The 18,727-nt window shown below is 35.0% G+C and overlaps 2 protein-coding genes across 4 annotated transcripts; both read right to left on the bottom strand.

Annotated features, from left to right (window-relative positions):
- Nucleotides 1-43: 43 nt before the first annotated feature.
- Nucleotides 44-3,963, bottom strand: LOC112801971 (uncharacterized). The gene is made up of 6 exons (XM_025844939.2): nucleotides 3,493-3,963; nucleotides 3,333-3,386; nucleotides 2,946-3,026; nucleotides 2,173-2,242; nucleotides 1,968-2,056; nucleotides 44-389 (listed from the first exon to the last, which is right to left on the bottom strand). Exons 1-6 carry the CDS (start codon nucleotides 3,670-3,672, stop codon nucleotides 252-254), a joined length of 612 nt encoding a protein of 203 aa, XP_025700724.1. The 5' UTR covers nucleotides 3,673-3,963; the 3' UTR covers nucleotides 44-251.
- Nucleotides 3,964-5,446: 1,483 nt separating this feature from the next.
- LOC112801970 (uncharacterized) lies at nucleotides 5,447-18,472 on the bottom strand. Of its 3 annotated transcripts, none has more exons than XR_011882254.1 (25): nucleotides 18,330-18,472; nucleotides 17,588-17,711; nucleotides 17,432-17,494; nucleotides 16,262-16,363; nucleotides 16,002-16,167; nucleotides 15,189-15,287; nucleotides 13,904-14,050; nucleotides 13,491-13,530; nucleotides 13,226-13,283; nucleotides 12,966-13,048; nucleotides 12,019-12,117; nucleotides 11,775-11,890; nucleotides 11,579-11,697; nucleotides 11,331-11,401; nucleotides 10,646-10,751; nucleotides 9,643-9,782; nucleotides 9,358-9,516; nucleotides 9,176-9,279; nucleotides 8,915-9,090; nucleotides 8,322-8,511; nucleotides 7,824-7,923; nucleotides 6,870-7,432; nucleotides 6,491-6,547; nucleotides 6,319-6,395; nucleotides 5,447-5,942 (listed from the first exon to the last, which is right to left on the bottom strand). XR_011882254.1 is itself a non-coding variant. In XM_025844938.3 (25 exons), the coding sequence occupies exons 1-25, from the start codon at nucleotides 18,393-18,395 to the stop codon at nucleotides 5,771-5,773; spliced, it is 2,829 nt and encodes a 942-aa protein (XP_025700723.1). In that variant the 5' UTR covers nucleotides 18,396-18,472; the 3' UTR covers nucleotides 5,447-5,770. The 3 variants fall into 3 exon arrangements, 2 of the variants coding, with proteins under 2 accessions (XP_025700723.1, XP_072093557.1); XM_025844938.3 differs by having other exon boundaries at nucleotides 6,491-6,573; nucleotides 7,264-7,432; XM_072237456.1 differs by having other exon boundaries at nucleotides 6,491-6,573; nucleotides 7,264-7,432; nucleotides 14,303-15,287; nucleotides 18,330-18,439.
- Between the last annotated feature and the right edge of the window lie 255 nt (nucleotides 18,473-18,727).

Genomic DNA, 18,727 nt, shown 5'->3' with positions numbered 1-18,727 from the left:
TGCATAATTGATTAATTGTATGAAAGTTGAAACTAGTATGCAATTTACTCTTGAACACGCCACATGTATCACATTAAAATGTATGATAACAATGCTTAATCATGCAGTTCATAACACTTCAAAAATAAAATTAAAAACACCACTACTTCTGGAGACAGCAAACAGAAATCACATGTCCCCAGTAGAACATTAGCAATGAAAAGTGAAACTAATACATGGCTTTTGTAAACAAAGAAAAAAAAATGCCCTTCCTATCTATCCTTGAGTTCTTGCTCAAATTGAAGCAACTTTTCTCGAACAGGCTCTAAAAATAGCTTCTTCAAGTCGTTGCATATCTCTGTCTTATCTTGAGGCAACATATCCTTATCTTCATTTAGTTTCACTTGCATCTGCACAAAAATCATTTGCCGCAAAAAGAAACAAGCATCAAAGTCTATCCCTGGCGGTAGTTTTAGTTGGGGTCAATTAGAGTTTTGGTGATATTATATGTGAATCCCCTTGATTTTTCATTCTACATTGACTTTGCTGCTGACATGTTTAAAGGAATGTGACTAGTACCATACAATAATCCAAAGAGGAAGAAGAACAAGATGCTCTCCATAGAAATTGAAAGTCTCAACTACCTAAATGCTTAGAAATTGATAGCCAGCGACATTACATTACATTTGTTGTGACTTGTGAGACAACACGGCCCCTACATTAAATCCACCTTAAACTGTTAATGGAACTTGTATAGCTGACATGTCCATGATGTCATTGTAATGACATGACCGTTAAGTGCCAGCTAGACAAATTCTATTAACAATTCACAATGGACTTCATGGAAGGGACGCATAATGCAGGTTAGGGGCCTTTTTTTTCCCCCTTGGGGGATGTGTTGTCCTTCAAAGAAATAGAGAGGGACCGAATTAGGACTTCTTGGTAAGATTACAGGTTAATATTGGTAAAAAAGAAGCTTGAGGAGTTAAAAAATCAAAATAATGTGTTTTTAAGGATCAGCCAATGATAATTTACACCCGGAATCTGTCCTTGCAGAATTAGGGTTCAAGGTGTGGATGGATAATAGGTTTTTGACAGGTTAAATAAATTGATAGTGATATTAACCACAGTAGTCAGTTCAGCACAATGCATAGCCTAAATCTAGAAAGAAGAGAATATGAGCAGAGAAGAAATAATTAAAATAACATAAAACTCGTTGCAGGCAGCAAAATCCAACACTTTCAATTTGCCCATCATACTCAATGCTCAAGGTAGAGCAACTGTTTAAGTTTAACCATTCCAGCAAGATCATGCATTGATTGTTGCAAATATATAAAAAACAAAAATTACACTTCATCAGTTCATCCTTCAAGGTGGGGGTCAGCCATATAGATCATATGATGATGAAACTACAATAGGCTCTATAGAAAAACAGAATTTGCTATGTAGGTTCACTTAGAGCAAGCTCATTTTATCATCTTCCTCTACTCCCATTTGGACAATCTTGTGAAAGAAGAATTCAAACGTGACATAGGAATGCTAAATAAGGAAAACGGAGAATATAGAAGATGAGAGAGCACTTCCTTATGAAGAGAAATGTAGACAGAAAAGTAGAAATGGAAAAGCGTTACAAATAGACACACACCGTCAGAAATAATTCTGGTTTGGGATCCCACACTATTCAATCTAGTCTCAGGAAGACAGAACTAGTTGGCAAAGTTTTAAGGCATGCAAAAACAATTAGGCATGTCGTGTATTGGGAAATTCCTAATGCACCTCATGAGAAAGTGTTGCTGTCCAACTTGCTATGTCATAATGAATAACTAATTCTAGGTAGCATCAAGTCAGTGACCAAATGCAAAAGGACAAACTACAATATGGATGATGGATACAAAAAAACAAATCTAAAAGCTACACATAGAAGTAAGCCCTTTTTCAATTTATCAGTGCTTCAAAAGCGTTCAAATAAATATTAACATAACAAGTACCTGCAAGTCATCCAACTCGCCAAACGAGAATTCTGGGACATCTATATGGCCTCCAACCGACTTCTTCTCTCCTCTCAAATTCAATTCCCCTGTTTCAATTTTGCAAATCAGTATGCGATTCAAAAAAGGCAAGTAGTTGAAATGCACACTAAAAATTAACAGTTAGATTGAAGTCCTGAATAAAAAATGATTGATAGTGACTTACCTTTGACCTTTAAAGTCAACTCATATGTGTAACCAACTCGTTTTTTATTCCGAACTATCACCAAGAATGCCTAAGAACAATCATAAAGAACTAAATCAACAGATAGACCAAAAACTTGCATACAGCATATAACTTCAGTAGAAAAAAGGGGCTAAGAGCACAAATCAAGGAATAGACCAAAAACTGGCAAAATGTTTTTACTGGCTTAACAAGAGAAATTTTCATTTTGTCAAAATCTCATTCACAGACTCCACAGTTTAAATCACCCACAACCACTGCATTCATTCTTGTGTATTGTCTTTTGAGTAACTGGCAATCCACTTTGGAAAGACTATTGGGTATCTTCACCAATAAATTTATTGGACATAAAGAATTAAGTTCCCTATTGTTTCAAACTTCCAACCTAACAGAACAAATAATCCAGATTCTCTAGGCTCCATCACCCAAGCACATCATTAACATCATAAAAAACAAATAATAGGTGAATGTGAATATAAGCCTACTTCCAATGTTATGACAATAAGAAGAAAAACCATAGTAACAAATCCAAGACATGGAAACTCCAGGGAGCCAGTTTGGTACCCTTGCAAGACTTGGGGGGATGAAAAATGAAAACTTGAAGTAGGATTTAGTTTTTCATAAACTTCTTGGTCCAAAACTTGTCACCCACTTTAAAGTGGGCATCAACTGAGCCAAAGTTGAACATGCATATGTCAGTATGAATAGAATACAACACCATAGAATAGAAGTAAATTACATAATAACACACTTACATCCCCAATACATTTGGTAACTTCTTCTACTTTTGCTGTGCCAGAGGATAACTTAATGGAGCCCACTGAAACAAGCAACTCCTGCAACCAAAACATAAAAAATAACACAACTTCAAATTAAGAATGAGTAAATAAATAACCCAAAATATGAGATTCCTTAGGTACCCTTAGATAGTGATTACTAGTTAGGTTACTATCCTTAGCTAATGAGCAGTAACATTTAACATACTACACTCACTAACTTCATTTTTTTTCTTTTTTTAAAAGGTGGGACATATCACTAAATATTAACAAGATCTATTAAGAAATACCAGTACCCTGGAAAATTTAAAACATCCCCAATAAAAATATGTTTAATCTATAGGTATGAGAAGTTGATATACATACCTTAATTCTTGGAGTTGCCCAATTGTTGAGGCTTTTCTCTTCCCAAGTTCCAGCCTTTATTCAAAAATAAAAGAGTACACATTCAGATTTAATTGACCAATAAGAAACAAATTTGAGAAAATCAGAGAAAACGAAGAGGAGGAAGAGATGTGAAATTTACGCGATTCCAAGCAGAACCAAGGGTTGCAGAATTAGGTTGAGATTGGGGATCTTGAGGAGAAAGCTTGTGAGGAACAGGCAAAGGAGCAGCGTCTTCGGTAATCTTGCGAACCCAATAAGTGTAAGAAGCTCCCTTTTGTTCTTCCTTCTCCGAAGAAGAAGACACCACAGCCTCCGTCATTTCGCTCCCAAAAAAAAAAAAACGAAACGCGAGAATGGAAAGCGAAACGGGAACGAAACGAAACGGAAGAAAAGTTGAGCTGAAAATGAGGAATGGAGAAGAAGACCGAGAAGCCTGGAAGGAGACAAATGGCCGTCAAACTTGAACTATACAAAATGGGAAACACGCGAAAACATGTTTTTTATATATTTTTTATTATTTTAATTTTAATTTTAATTATTTAATTAAATTGGTAGTTTGATGTTCGGGAAGTTTCCACAAGGTCGGAGAAGGAGCAGGATTCACCGAATTACCGTTGCAGCTTCTTATGCGTTTGGGTTTAGGGTTCGTCCAAATTTAACTAACTAGTAACTACAACTGTAATAACCGTGTCATGCACATGCACGTGACTATTTTGTAATGAACATCGTTATCGAGTTATTGATATATTATGGAATAAAAAACACGTAGATCTAATTAATTAAAAAAATAAAAACCGTTTATTAATTTAAAAGACAATCACTAATATCGCTATTTTTAGTTTTTCACAATATCCTCCAATTTTTTGTCGCGGATCTGAGACATTTATATGAGCGTACTAATAAACTAACTAAACGGCTAAACCAACCCAAGTTGATTATCATTAATATCACTCTAGTTATAATGCTATTATTACTAATGTAGAAAACAAAAACTTTATCATATTCATCAAATGTTTTTCTTATAAACGTTAAACCTGTCTTTGTTGTGTTCTATGTTCAGTGTAATAACAAGTTGCACAGTTTTGGTGCATATATTATTAAAAATGTAGAAATTTACGTGTAGCTATTTTCATGTGAATGTGAAGTCGACAATAAGAATCGTTAGGTAATTTAATAAATTTGACTAAATTATCATTTAATCGTTCTCAACTATCAACTTCACATGAGAACAATTACAAGTAAGTCCCACCTATTCTTAATTAACGTAAAAACCAAAAGTCTTATAAGTTAAAACATAAAAGTGATTGGGGGTTCGAATCCCGCCTTGTGCATGCAGCAACCCATTGGCCAGCGGCAAACCCTTAAATGGAGCTCAGTACCGCGGCGGATTAGTCCTTGGCCTGCCGGGCTGGGGGATACCGTGGGAAACCAAAAAAAAAAAAAAACATAAAAGTGATTAACATATGAAGTCGGTGTTGCAAGTGAAATTTGGCTATTAAATTATATGTTAAAAATTTAAAATTAAATTATGCTTTTCACGTTTCTTTATAAAAATTAAATTCTATAAATCCGGTGGTTAATAATCTATCTATCTATCTATCTATTTATCTATGTACTATAAACAAAATGGAAAAGTGCAAGAAAAAAACAGATGCTCTCTTAACCGTAGTAAGGATGACTAAAGCTTCATCGATCTTGTAGACTATTTGATTCTGAATAGTTCTTTGCTTGCATAATATATTTTGATTAATCTTTGCTCAACATCATCATCGTTTTTCCCAATACGTGATTTGGAAATTCAAAAGTCAAACGATTCACTGCACTGACACCTTGGAATAACTAAAACTATGATTGAAACTTGCAATGCCTAGCAGCTTAGCACATAACCACATTACATTGCATGTCAGCATGTGCTTCAAACCAAACATTGCATAATAAAACAGCATTTTCCTTCAACAAAAAGATCATTAGACAACTATTCTTAAAACAAATTATAATGACCAAAAAGGGAAAAAAAAACCACCAATCTTATGACGACCCCACTTTTTTTCAAGTTTTCCCCTTATATTAACATAAGATAGGTGAGAATAATGTGCTGAAAGAAACTAATAAATTACAGAGTTTTATAGAGCTCAACATTGAGACAGGGAAAAAAAAGTACTGCATCAAAGTGCTAGCTAAACTAAAGTTTAAATAAACTTACAATTTGCTGCGGCATCATTCTCATAGCAGAAAATTTTACAATCAAACTACAAAATTATGTACGTCTATGTAACCCCAAATAGAAAAGATTATGTACTTCTATCAAAAAGACATAGTAAAAATCCTTTCCGGTCCAAAGATATATCTTTCCACAAGGCCTTGTACTCTTGTTAGTAACCTGCTATAATCAAAATTCATTATAGTAGCTCGAAACCTTAATTAATCTTTGGTTTTGGTCGCCTTGGCCTCAATACCATATAAAGGCACCCTAGAACAATCAAGAACGCAGGGATTGTCGTCATATCAAAGACCATGTGTACTTTTCTCTCTTTTGTGCAGTTAATTGGATGGAGAAGAGCAAGAGTTGCATCAACTTGTTCAACAAACCTGAGGGATATTGTTAAGACAAAATGAACCAGATAGACCGGAAAATTGAAATTTAAATTGCCTTCGATAGAGACAGAAAAATAATAAGAGTGCAGTCTCTTCCTTGAAGAGGCCGACATGGGAACACAAATGAGCAAGCTCATTCAATGAAGAACAAAATAGAATACAGTTTCGCTTCCACTCCTCTACACGCTGGGATAAACTTCTGTGCTACTATATATGAATGATAATATAGAGAAGAAGAAAAAAGACACCAATGTAATACGGACTACAACGGTCAAATACATCCCATTAAAATTAACCAAGAACCACAAAGGAGCCAATAACTTCATTGAATTATAAAAATGCACGTTGCAGAATGGTTTAGGTTCCTAACCTTTTGGATGCATCCTCCAAGGTGATTAGCAGCCTCAACGCATCACCATAACGCAATTCCCCAGTTACAGTCGATAACTGAAAAGACACAATATAACCCATTTAACGGCATCAACTGTTTAAGCATAAGATTATTATAAATTTGATAGAAGCTACAAATTACTAGTACTCACCCTTTTCCAAAGACTAACAATATAGTTGTACTTATTTACAAGCTCATGCTCCTGGGACTGGAAAAATGTGAAAGTTTTTTTGGCTGTATTTGGTTAAGTATCCATGAACAGATTATTCATCTCATATCACAACAAAAATAAAAGCAGTACAATATTTATAAGATAAAAAACCTACAGGATTGGATTCCCATTATTTTACTCAATAACAAACACCTTATTCATTAATCTTAAGCACCCATAAATACTATCTGATAATAAAGATATCAACCTGAAAGAATAACCCATTATGCTTTAATGCAAAGAAAAATATTACTCAACCAGAGAAGGTAATACACTCTCAGATGAATGAGTGGTCTACAGAGTCTTATCCAACAATCACCTTAGAAGGCCGGAGATTAGTGCCACAATCATTTGGTCACAGAATGCTTTCATATCATGTCTGCTAAAGAACCAATGATCACATGAGCTTAAACTTTCAGGTGGATGGACCAAGAAAAATTGTAAATTAATCAGTGGCATAATGCAGAAAAAACAAAACTCAAGGCTGAAAAATTGCCCCTTAAAACAACTATTTTCAGACAAGCTTATATAACTCTGTTATGCCTGATAAATATCTGGTTTTTGTATGTTATTGACAAAAAGAATAACTATTTAGAGAGGAAAGATATGATAGAAATAGTGGATAGGGCACATTCCAAGAATCAAGTCATAAATGTCTTCAGGAAAATGAAACTTGTGTCATTAACAGCCACCCTACTCAACAGAAAGGATACTAGTACGCTCCACCATTAGAAGATGAATAGCTGAATTAACTAGTTGTATTGATTCTTCAAGAGTTGTGATGATATAACTCCGAGCAATTGAATCAGACTGGAACTGTGAAATGTGCCATCCTTGTGATGTAATGGAGAAAGGGTTGCATCCTACTGACCATATCCAGTCCTGTCATATTCAGAAATAAATCTTAAGACACAGTAATTCAATTAGGCCAGATAATGGAGTACATTTAGCACATTAACTATTCTAGGAACCTAGACAGGAAACACAGAATGCAAAGTCTCTAAAAATAAAAATATACGTAGTCAACTAAGGTGTTAAGCATATGGTTCGAAAAAAACTGAAAAAGTTGGCCAGCTTACTACGTATCCATTTCCTATGTGAATGTCATTTTCTTTTTTTCATTTTAAAAGGCTAATGTATGACCAAAAGTAGATATGTATGGCTACCTACAGTTTATGCACAAGAATTGAAATCCCTAAACAAATGGCAGGTATCTGGATTGCTTGACTTAAAAACACTACATATAGAAAGAGGTTAGACATAAAAATTGTACCTCAGTTGCACTCTCATGGGTCTGACTATAAACAAGATGGAGGGGAAGCAATCCCGCAAGGTGCTCAGCAGTAGCAGCCACAGCAGCTTTTACAGGCTGTCTTTATTCGAGATAAACAATTAAATAATAAGAAATACATAATTATTTGATAGAGGGCTTTGGTTCAATAAATAAGAATCTTATCAGAATTATTGAAAATAGGGTTCAAAATTGTTGATGCCCATCATCAGCCAAGTGATATTTGAATAATATTGTAACATTGTATTACTTTAGACAAATAAAATTTTACCAAGAAGTTCACTTCTTTCCCTTCCCCTTAAAATTGAAAATTTGAGGCCTATGATGGAGATAATTAACATCCACCAACATCCTGAGTTCTTTAGATCCATCATCAATACAATGTCCCCTAGAGCTAATTCGATAATAAGTTTATAACTGCTTTGAAGGCCTGGCACATAAGCCACTTTGAAAAGAACGGGGAATGTTTCTGAATCTTACCTTAAATTAAGTAAAAGTGAGTGCCCATTACAATGTAGATGGCTTTCCCAGGAAGACTGTTCTGATTGGACGACGATAATCATGTCAGAAAGTGATGTTGCCTGAAAATGCTTGTCCAATAATAGCGGTTCATTGTAAATGAACCAAAAGACTGGGACCTCCAGTGTGGACCTGGAATGTGCATGCCCACCTGCATCATCCTAATTTATTATCTTACTGACTTCCCAGAATATCAAGCAACAAAAGAGAGACAACATTTTTTTAATTCTCGAATCGATTTTAAAATGCAGGGATCTAAAAGATCTCATGTAACAAACTATGTCTAATGACCAAAGGCAATTCCTACACAGGCTAAATGTGGAAACCTATGTCAATGCTTATCACCTTATTGGCTTGTTCAAGGTAACCATAAAAATAACATTTAAATACTCTATCGTTTTCTGTTAGACTATAATATACAACAGGCAATCGGGTAAATAATTTTGCTTATGGTTTTCTTTCAAATTCGAAATGATTGCAAAACCTATTCTTTTTCCGTGTACCTATAAACCGAAGTCTAAAAACAAATGAGAATTTGAGGACATAAGATGTACCTTTAAGAGAACCATGTTCATTCAGCCTTTGTAACCGATACTGAAGAATGGCAGAATCAAGATAGGTTCGAACTGTCTTTCGATAGGTTCCATTGACAAGCAATAGAGGGACCGCAGCTGCTCGTCGTGCTACTGAGAAGGCCATTGCTAAAGCAGGGTCATCTGATAATGCTAACCTGATAACCTTAGCTATGTCAGTAGAAAAGTAAGAAAGAAGAAAAACCAGAAGCCAAACAACAGGGAATCAAACATGTATCATACATTTGCTGACTGAAAATTGGTTTCTGAGATGGAACCAGCAATGAGGAGAATCCCTCCATTATAGACTTCAAATCCACAGGGAGATATTTAATGTGTCTAACTTTCTGTAAAAATAATTGCAATGCAAACATAAATATTTTATTATTTGCAAACCTACTCAAATGATTAGCCAGGCATCTTACCTCCTGTGTTATGAAAAATAATTGAAAGGATATCTTCTCATAATAATGGAAGGCACCATCTGCAATAGAAGGTGATATGATATGTCTCATAGACCCCCAGAGTGTCGCACCAAGATGTGCAAGGAAAGTATCACGTGCAACAGTGTAATTGTGGAACTCCTGCACAGGGGAAACACCAACAATAAAGCTAAAAATTGTGGTATAACCACACTTTCATACTACCAAATAAAATGGCAGGCTTAAAATTAATTAGAAGAATCCAGCAAATTAACACATTTGGCTTACCTCCTGTGTGTCACTAAATAAATTCCAGCTCTCCATCCGCTTTAATGCTTCCATGGCCTTTTGCTTATGATTTTCATCATATTCTTCACCTTCAAATGACTGTAGCTCATTTCTCAAATCCCGCATTCTCTCATCTAGTTCTGAAATGGCCATACCTCAATATTTTAAAATATATATATATATTAAAACTAAAACTGCAATAAAATTCCTGTGGATATGGAATTTTTTTAAGCACTGAGATGCAAATGTGCAGGGTTTGATAGTTAAAACAAAAAGAAATAAAGAGAACAAAAATGTACTTCGCAAAAATCAAGGAAAGACTTGATAAGAAAATCCCATATGGCAGGAAGCACAGAAACTTCCACATGATGGACATAATGGCACCAGTCATGCGTCATGTTGGATAGTCCTCAGGCATCTATACAATGATCCTAATCTATATTACAGATCTTTACTATTATTCTTTGAGTTTTTACATTAATGTAGGTGGAATATACTGATATAATTGTGAAATATTAATGTCCTATTTCATTTCTTTTCTTTTGTTCCTTCAAATTTATACTAGGAGTTATCATGTAATGATTGTTATATTCAAAACATATGTGCTCATGTTTGGATTTGTATTTATATTTTAAATTTCAATAAAAATTTTCATTTCATTATTTTATTTATTTTTTTTGCATAAAATGTAATCTATCTATGCTGTGTCCTATAGGTTTCAAGATTAGTCCATGTCCCATGCCAATTTTGAACCCTCATCCAGCATTACACATGTTTTAGCTCAAATGCCAATGCGAAATAATGCTATGCTGATAGGTTAGCTAACCTATTGGAAAAACAAGTTTCAACCGGCATGAAAACATTTTTTTAAACAGAAATAAAACAGGGCATTGTACCAAAAAAGTAAACAAGTGAGGGAGAAAGGCATTAAACAAATTGAGTTGGATCCAGAAAACAAGGTCCAAAAGCTACCAAGACAGAACATACTAAATAATGAGGTTACCTTCGCAAAGAGCAAGTTTAACTTTCCTTCCTTTGCAATGTTTAAATGCGAAAAGCTCATATATATCGATCTCAGCTAGAAGAATATCAATGGCCTGGTGCTCTTTCTGCAGCATTGAAAACAACAATGACCCACTTTGAAACTCCAACAAGAAAAATGAGTAGGGTAAGAAGGGACTTTTCTTATACAAATATTCAGGCACATTCCTCTCCACTTCCTAATTAACATTCCAACCACAGTGAAACCTAAAAACACTGCAAAAGATCCCTGTAAACTTCAATAAATATCGGTATGACTAAACTTTACAAACAAAACAACAATAAAGCCTATATCCACTATATGGGATCGGCTACATGGATCAAATGGTGCCAGTGAGCCCTATCATGTCTATAGTAAAACTATTTACACATTATGTTAACAATTTCTTTAGCATATATCAATTATTTATTGAGCCACAAAATTGTATTTCATCGAGCCCTCTTAATTGCCGAACAAAGAAAGCAACAGCTCCCACAACAACTACACAGTGCTATACTTTTCCCCCCTTAATAGTTAGGGTTCATGAGGAAGGATTCTGATCTGCTAAATGATTACAATCTGGTATTGCAACAACTTACTGAAAACCTGTTCTTAGAAGCACAAAATGGAATATGCAAACTGTTGTCAAGCCAATATATGCACATACATCACCAAATACAGCAAATTTTTCCTGAATAGCATCTTGCAACCGGTCTTCAGCTTCTGCTTCTGAAATTTCTGCAATCAGCAAAGAGAAAACTGTCAAAACAGTAATACATTATTAAAGGCATTATAACCATGCAAGATGAATCAAATAAACAAGATACAACTTAGCTAGGTGTTAACCATATCTTTTGTATCCCCAAGGATTTCTCATCGTCTTTTATACATTCTCTTTTCTCATAAATTTAATACCTGAAGTTGCACCAATTGTCTTGTCCACATTTGGTAAACTTGCTTCTGTACGCACACCTTCTCCACCAACAGCAGGTCCCCATGAAAAGGGACCTGCACTTAAGTCAATAAATGCCCATCTGATACAAAACATGAATATTGTAAACAGAAAGAAAGAAAGAAAACTTAGAATGGTGTGATGTGACAGAACTTGCACCTGTCCTTTCCAATCCAAGTGTCTGTGAGACATTCTGCTTGAAGGCCACTAAAGTCCCCAGATTTTAATACTCTTTCATAACGGATCTTCTGGTCTTGATCCTTCCCTTTTAGAAACTTGAACAAAAAAAAAAACGATATAAAAAATGTTCAGGTAAGAAACATGTAGAAGAGATGGAAAAATCTGTAATTAACTCTAGATTCCTTAAATATTGTGTTTGGAAACTTATCCAATGAGCAGATACCTGTAATGTTTTGACTTCAATGATACCAGCTGCATCTCTCCCTTGATACAAGCTACCAACATTATTTAGCGCATCCAACCAAATATTATACCATTCTGCCTGCATTAGGTTGTCACAAAACAACAAACCAACAAAAATGAACACTACCTCTTCCATGAAATCAAGAAAAGGCACCAAACCAGAAACAAAGGAGAGCAAACAACTATGATTGAAAAGCAAGTCTTCTTTTGGTTTCTACAAACACATCTTTTTGGAATAGAGATACATCATTATAGAGAAAAGAGGGGATACAGTGGAGTATTACTAGGTTGATAATCAAGCATGCCTCTTTCCTTTATCCAGGGCATGATTCCCCCAGACAAATGGCAAAACCTGCACTAAATCGAGTGGTCTCATATTCCTAGAAAGTATATGGGTCTTCCCAAATATTTGGTTTAAAAATAGTGCAATAGGTTCTGCTTAAGATTTTGGGTACCCACCCAACCACTTGCAAGCTACTTCACAAGAAAAAATGAAAGTTCCCCGGCATAATATTGGGAATTATGTGGCAGGAGATATGGCAAGATAGTCCAACAAACTAGGTAAATCACTGTGTAGGTAAGTCAGCAGTATCAACTAGTTCTATGGTGCATCAATTTGCTCTGACATACAATTTGGAGCTCCACTCAGCCAGTTTAATAGTATTCAATTGGCATCATTTAGTTTGTTAACATTTTCTTTCTTTTTAAGGATGCCTTATCATCATTTGTAATTTTAACCTTCTCTCCATTTCTATTCTCTTCCTAGTAAAATCTACCTTTTTCACAAGCTCATTGAATCATGTAAAGATTGGCAGAGCACTCATGGTGCAGAGCAAACACTGATGAATTCTATGCATCACCGTAGATATTAATGCATCTAAGACACAACATAAGCACTGATGCCATAAAGAGGAGAGAAATACTTACAATATCAGTGTCCTCAGTTCTTGTCCATGCAAATTTCGTCATTGGGTGCTTTGCGTATAATGGTCGCTGAATCTTACTAAGAGCTGCAAAACAATTTCTCTACTGAATGAGGGGTCCAGTGAATAAAGAGTTAAAATGTTAAGAAGCATTGCATTCATTAAGATAGTTTCCTTTAGGAAAAGATGTAGAAATATGTAACAATGTTGATGCTGATTTTTAGGGTTGTGTTTGAAAAGCTTCAGGTCGGAGAAATTTCATACCAAGAATATTCTCGGGAATGCCTTCTGACTGAAGGATTTTCGTTTGCAAACTCTTATTCTGCATGATACGGAAGCTATTAGTGCTGGCTCTAACAACATAATTAGAACAAACGGAAATCATTGTCAATCACAACTTCTGCAAGAAATTTTCCAGAAACACTGCAAAGGAATGCCAATCATAATATGGATCCATTTTTCAAAAGGAGCAATAACATTACATCCAGGAAGTTAGTTCTACGGAGAAAAGAAAGTAAGTTCCATATACCTCTTGTAGCAAGTTTATTTCGGGCTGTGATAAACCTCTCCTGAAATATTTTGTAAATGAACGAAAATCAAGCTAGTCAGATAATATAAACATGCGCATCCACAACCCAAAACAAAGGCCTAAAATGACGAACATTATTAATTTACATTGCACAAATCTAACAGCACAGACTCTTCTTGTACAAGGGAGAAACAAATTCTGGAGCAAACACATATTGCATTTAGCAACAAAAAAATGGAATGAAGAATGCAAATGAAATTAACTTCCATTGGCCAGAGCATACTGCATCGACCATATCCTCACATGCTAAATATCTTGTATAAGTAATCCATTTAAAACTTAGAATTATATCCATACTACAAGATAGATATATAGTGAATAACAACATTTGACAAGTACCATCAGTTCATTACCTATACCCATATTTGGGTGTCTTCCCATCACGCTTAGGATTCAGAATGAAAATATTATATGCATTTTCAAGTTGAAGGTATTCAACAAGGCTAGCAAAAAGGCCATCTATCATGTCTAAATCTACTTGCCAAACACCACCATTATCCCTGCAAAAGAGGATTTGAAAGACTAAGAGAAACCAAGCAACGTATAAAAACAAAACAAAAGAAGTCACATTGTGTTGTCAAGCATAAAGAGAAGAAACAAAGAAACTGTTCCAATGAAGACCTATTTGCAAGTTTAGGAGATCCTTTTCATGAATCATATATTCATTTAAAATCCCATTTCCAACTAGGTTAAGATTTGCCCGTAAAAACTATGAGCTAGTGCAGTAGAAGTCACTTTCTTATGTTTCTTACGATTGACTAGTCATCTTGCTTGCCCACTTGATGCAGTGCAGTATTTGGACTTTGCTTGAGTGCAAGATATACCAAGTTGATTGATACATAGTTACTTGGATCTTGAGAGGTTTGGTATGTGAGGGATTACAAGAATGACATTGAACATTAGAAAACAAACATGAGGCAAGGTATCAGTGGGTATGTTATGATTTGCTAACGAAGTATTAAAAATCTTTGAATGAATCACACACACATATTCCTCTTTCTTATGTTGCTCCGAATATTTTTTCAATTAACAATCTTTGTATACATTTAGAAGTCAATTTTTTTTTTTAATCCCATAATTACCCTATGCTAATTTTTTCTTCTTTTCTGATCCCAAGCTATGCATTTTGATTAGAGTCAAGGTCTTAGATTAACTTGTTTTTTATTATTCAACTTTCTTTTAGACATAAATGAATTTTTTTGTTCTCGTTTCCCACTAGCACTTCAACCTCCTTCCCCGTTTTATTCGCAATACTTAACTCCAAGCAGCAATTGCACGCACTCCATCTCCATTCAAGCATTGGGAGCCAGCATCCTCCCATCTTTGAGCTACCTCTCTCTCTTCCTTCACTCTAGTCTCTCGTATACTTCTAGAATTTTAGAAATCAGTATCGATCACTGCACCAACAATGAAGTGAAAGTAGTGCAATCTAGGATGCGCAACCCATAATAAAACTAATAGGATTAATAAACTTCAACACCATATGTCATCAAGAAACGAGAAATGATGCTGGAGAATGGAAAATATGAAAGGATTCATTAATCAAAAAGGAAAGAGAGCTTGTAGTGATAAGCATAAATGTTCAAAGAGGACTTATAAGTTCTTATCTAAACAAATAAAATATTGAACATAATTTACCCACTGCCAGCTGGATCGACTTTGCGACCGAAAACGTTTATGGCACACTCCAATATGGAAGTGACCTTCTCTCCCATTTCAATAGCATGGACAGAAAAGCTGCACCAAAATGTCCACCATCAAAAGCAAGAAATAGTACACATTTTCTCACTACAAGGAAACTTACAATATCAGATCTACTTTGCACGCGCAACATTATATAGGTTCAACACCCAAAGAAAAAGCCAAAGGAAAAAGTCACTTTAGAGTTTCTCTTATGGATTTGCAAAGGGCTGGTAAAAAACTTGAGTCAGTAACCTCACTTAGTTAGAGTTCATTCAGAATAACACTTTGTCCTCCTTCTATTAATTCTCTTCACTCTGCTTATCAACTCAATTGTTAAAAAGATATATTCAAATCAAAGATACGCTACAGAATGAGGAAGACAACCAAATCAATCTATTTCCCACAAACTCCTCTATACATAGAAAGGAGACAACCAAAGCCTTCTCCCACCTAGATGAGGAAGACTACGTGACCTGGCAATACCACAGTGATTACAAAAAGAGATAAACACCTCTAGATACTAAGAAATTAAATTTAGCCATAAAAGTTTATGTTAAGGCGTACGCTTTAGATGAACAGACTACAACAAAAACTAAGCATTGTTCCATTAGGTGGGGTTGGTTATATTGATCAAATGCTGCCATAGTAGTCTAGCAAATTTATCAATGAAAAAGAATAACATAAATCATTTTTATATTTAAGAACATACAGATTAGAAGCAAAATGAATTTTTTTTTTTCAATTAGAGGTTTAGATAGAAAGCATTACTTGTAATTTATGTGACTGACAAGAGGAAGGTGGTGCAATTGCATTTTATTTATACTGGTTTTGTAAAATGGGGTCAGCACTTCTTCATGTCGAATCCGTGTATGTTCAAAGATGTGATCAATTTTTGTAAACCAGCGCTCAATTTCTTCTGGGAGAAGCTTGAATTCTGTAGGACATAAAAAGAAAAACTCTCCAAAATCCACAATACCAATAAATTGACATAACAGTACAAATGATTCATCAGTCTTCCAAGTATGTACCTTGGTGTCCCTTCCCTTCAAATCCTATAAATATAAAATTCACAGGAACCGGAAGGTGGATGGCATCAACTTCCTGAAGCTTTAGATAGTTTGCAATATTACCTGAAATGCAACAAAAATTGAAAACAATACTAATAATTATGATTACTATTTTAGGTGCCTTTTTATATGAAAGAAGAAAATTACTCATAAGAAGAGAAGGAAATTACAACGACCATGGAGGACAGATAACAGAATTCTCCGAATCCAGATAGTAATGTAGAAAGAATTCAACAAGGAGCATACCGCAAACTTGTTTAGGATCTAAGAAGCACAGACACGGACACGGACACGGGACACGACACGGACACGGACACGGAGACACACCAAAATTAAAATTTTACCGGACACGGACACGGCATATATATATTAAATTTTAAGAAAAAAAAATCAAAAGTCATAATATATATCATATATATAATATGAAGTCAAAATTTACAATTGAACTTATAATCACTTCCTAACCCCTCAAAAAAAAAAAAACACATGGAGTATTCTTTAACTATCTTTTGAACTTCACTACTTCCTATTTCCATATCCTTTCCAAAAAAATATGGGGCATCAATTCTAATGATATATCCAAAAAAAGCTATGCTCAGAGGACCGGCGCGCAGAGGACTTGCGTGCAGAGGACGGTGCGTGGAGGAGGGTGACTTTTGCTATGCTCTGAAGGTGAAGGGTCGTGTAAAAAATGAGGGTTGTTTTTTTATGAGTTATTTAAAATGTGTGAGAGACTCCTTGTGCTTATGGGGTCCAAGATTTTTTTGGGTTAAAGGTAATTTTTTTTTAAAAAAATTTCTGCAATTTTTACATGCCAATCGTGTCCTGGCGTGTCCAGTGCCGTGTCCTCGTGTGTCCAGTGCCGTGTCATGGCGTGTCCGAGTAAAAAAAAAAATTTTTTTTTTTGCGACACGTGCTCAGGTGTGTCGGACACGTGTCCACCGCGTGTCCGACACGTGGACACGGCAGTAATTTGGTGTGTCCGTGCTTCTTAGTTTAGGATATAACAAATATTTACAAGAAATGTTTTAAAAGTATACCAAGGTCAGTTAACCCAGAGAAGAAAAGGAAAAATAGAAAAGCACAATATCAAAGATACAAAGCTAGTTTTAAGAGTCATGAAACATGTACCAGCAATCGTGTAGTTCAATGCGCTTGCTTTGTCAGGGCTTGAAGATGTCAAATCGTCAAAATCTGAAGAACCAACATATTTAGACAATCAAAAGATACCAAAACCACAGAGAATGAATATTGATGCAGTCATTCAATTAACATATCAAGACATACCACTATGTATAACATTCTCACTCCAAAATCGGCTCTTTTCTTTGAGGTTAAATAGTGAGAACACAGATGATCTGCCACTTTTCCGAGTTTCATATGAAAATCCAGGTGAACTAACTGCTAAGAACTGAAACACCAAAAAAAAGAAAGAAAATGAAAAGCGAAAAAAATAGCAAACCACAGCAAACATAAAGGTAGTGAATGTCTAACAAAAATCACAAACACATGAAAAGGGACGGTGATTGGTGAATATAAGCATCATGCTAGAAATGTGAATGAAGAATAAAACAATAATCATCATATGTGATGAAATCACCAAAAATAATAAATCAATAATAATAATCATCATCATCATGATGCAGAAGGATCAAGGGTACTACAAATAAAGCTGAATGTAAGCACCAATCCTAGATAAATGGATAATAATCAATATCAAAAAAAAAAAATTTATCATTATTCATTAGTTAAAATTCATCATCAAGAACGTTAATGCAACAATGAACACACACATTAAGAATGCCGCACAATTAGCTCAGCTCAGTCAACAGTTAAATTGAAATGATCATACTTAACCGTGAACATCTCTAAGATTCCGTGTCGATATTTTTGCTCAAGTACTCGAAAATAATAATAATAATAATCACTTTAATTTTGATTTCCTTTTCAATCACATGAACCGAAATCAAAAAAATAAAAAAAGAAGCAAGTAACATAAAATCGGTGAGTTGAGAATAGAGATGGTTACGAGAAGAGCAGAGAGAGCGAGTTGGAGCTGCCATTGACGCTTGACGCTGAATCCGCCAATTTCCATTTTCGCGTATCGTATCTCTGAGAAACCCACGCGATTTTGAAGACGGAAAACCAGTGTCACTGTCTCTGGACTACTGAATCTCTGAACCCGGTTCAATCAGGATCGGATCCATATCTGGATCTTGGTTCGGTTGTGGGTTCATAGGGCCCAAATTTGTAGATACTTGAGTAATGGGCCGGCCCGACTCATTAAGATTAAGTTAAACTTTTTAAATTTCTGTAATAGGATTAATTTCAGACCAAAAATATAAGATCCACAAAATAAATAATCCGATAATTAGTAAATTATGATTAGATCTACGATCTATAATTTATGAAGCCCAGACACAAGTT

The sequence above is a fragment of the Arachis hypogaea genome, chromosome 5 (assembly GCF_003086295.3).
Source record: "Arachis hypogaea cultivar Tifrunner chromosome 5, arahy.Tifrunner.gnm2.J5K5, whole genome shotgun sequence".
NCBI lineage: Eukaryota > Viridiplantae > Streptophyta > Magnoliopsida > Fabales > Fabaceae > Arachis > Arachis hypogaea.
This window is presented reverse-complemented; position numbering and strand designations above follow the sequence as displayed.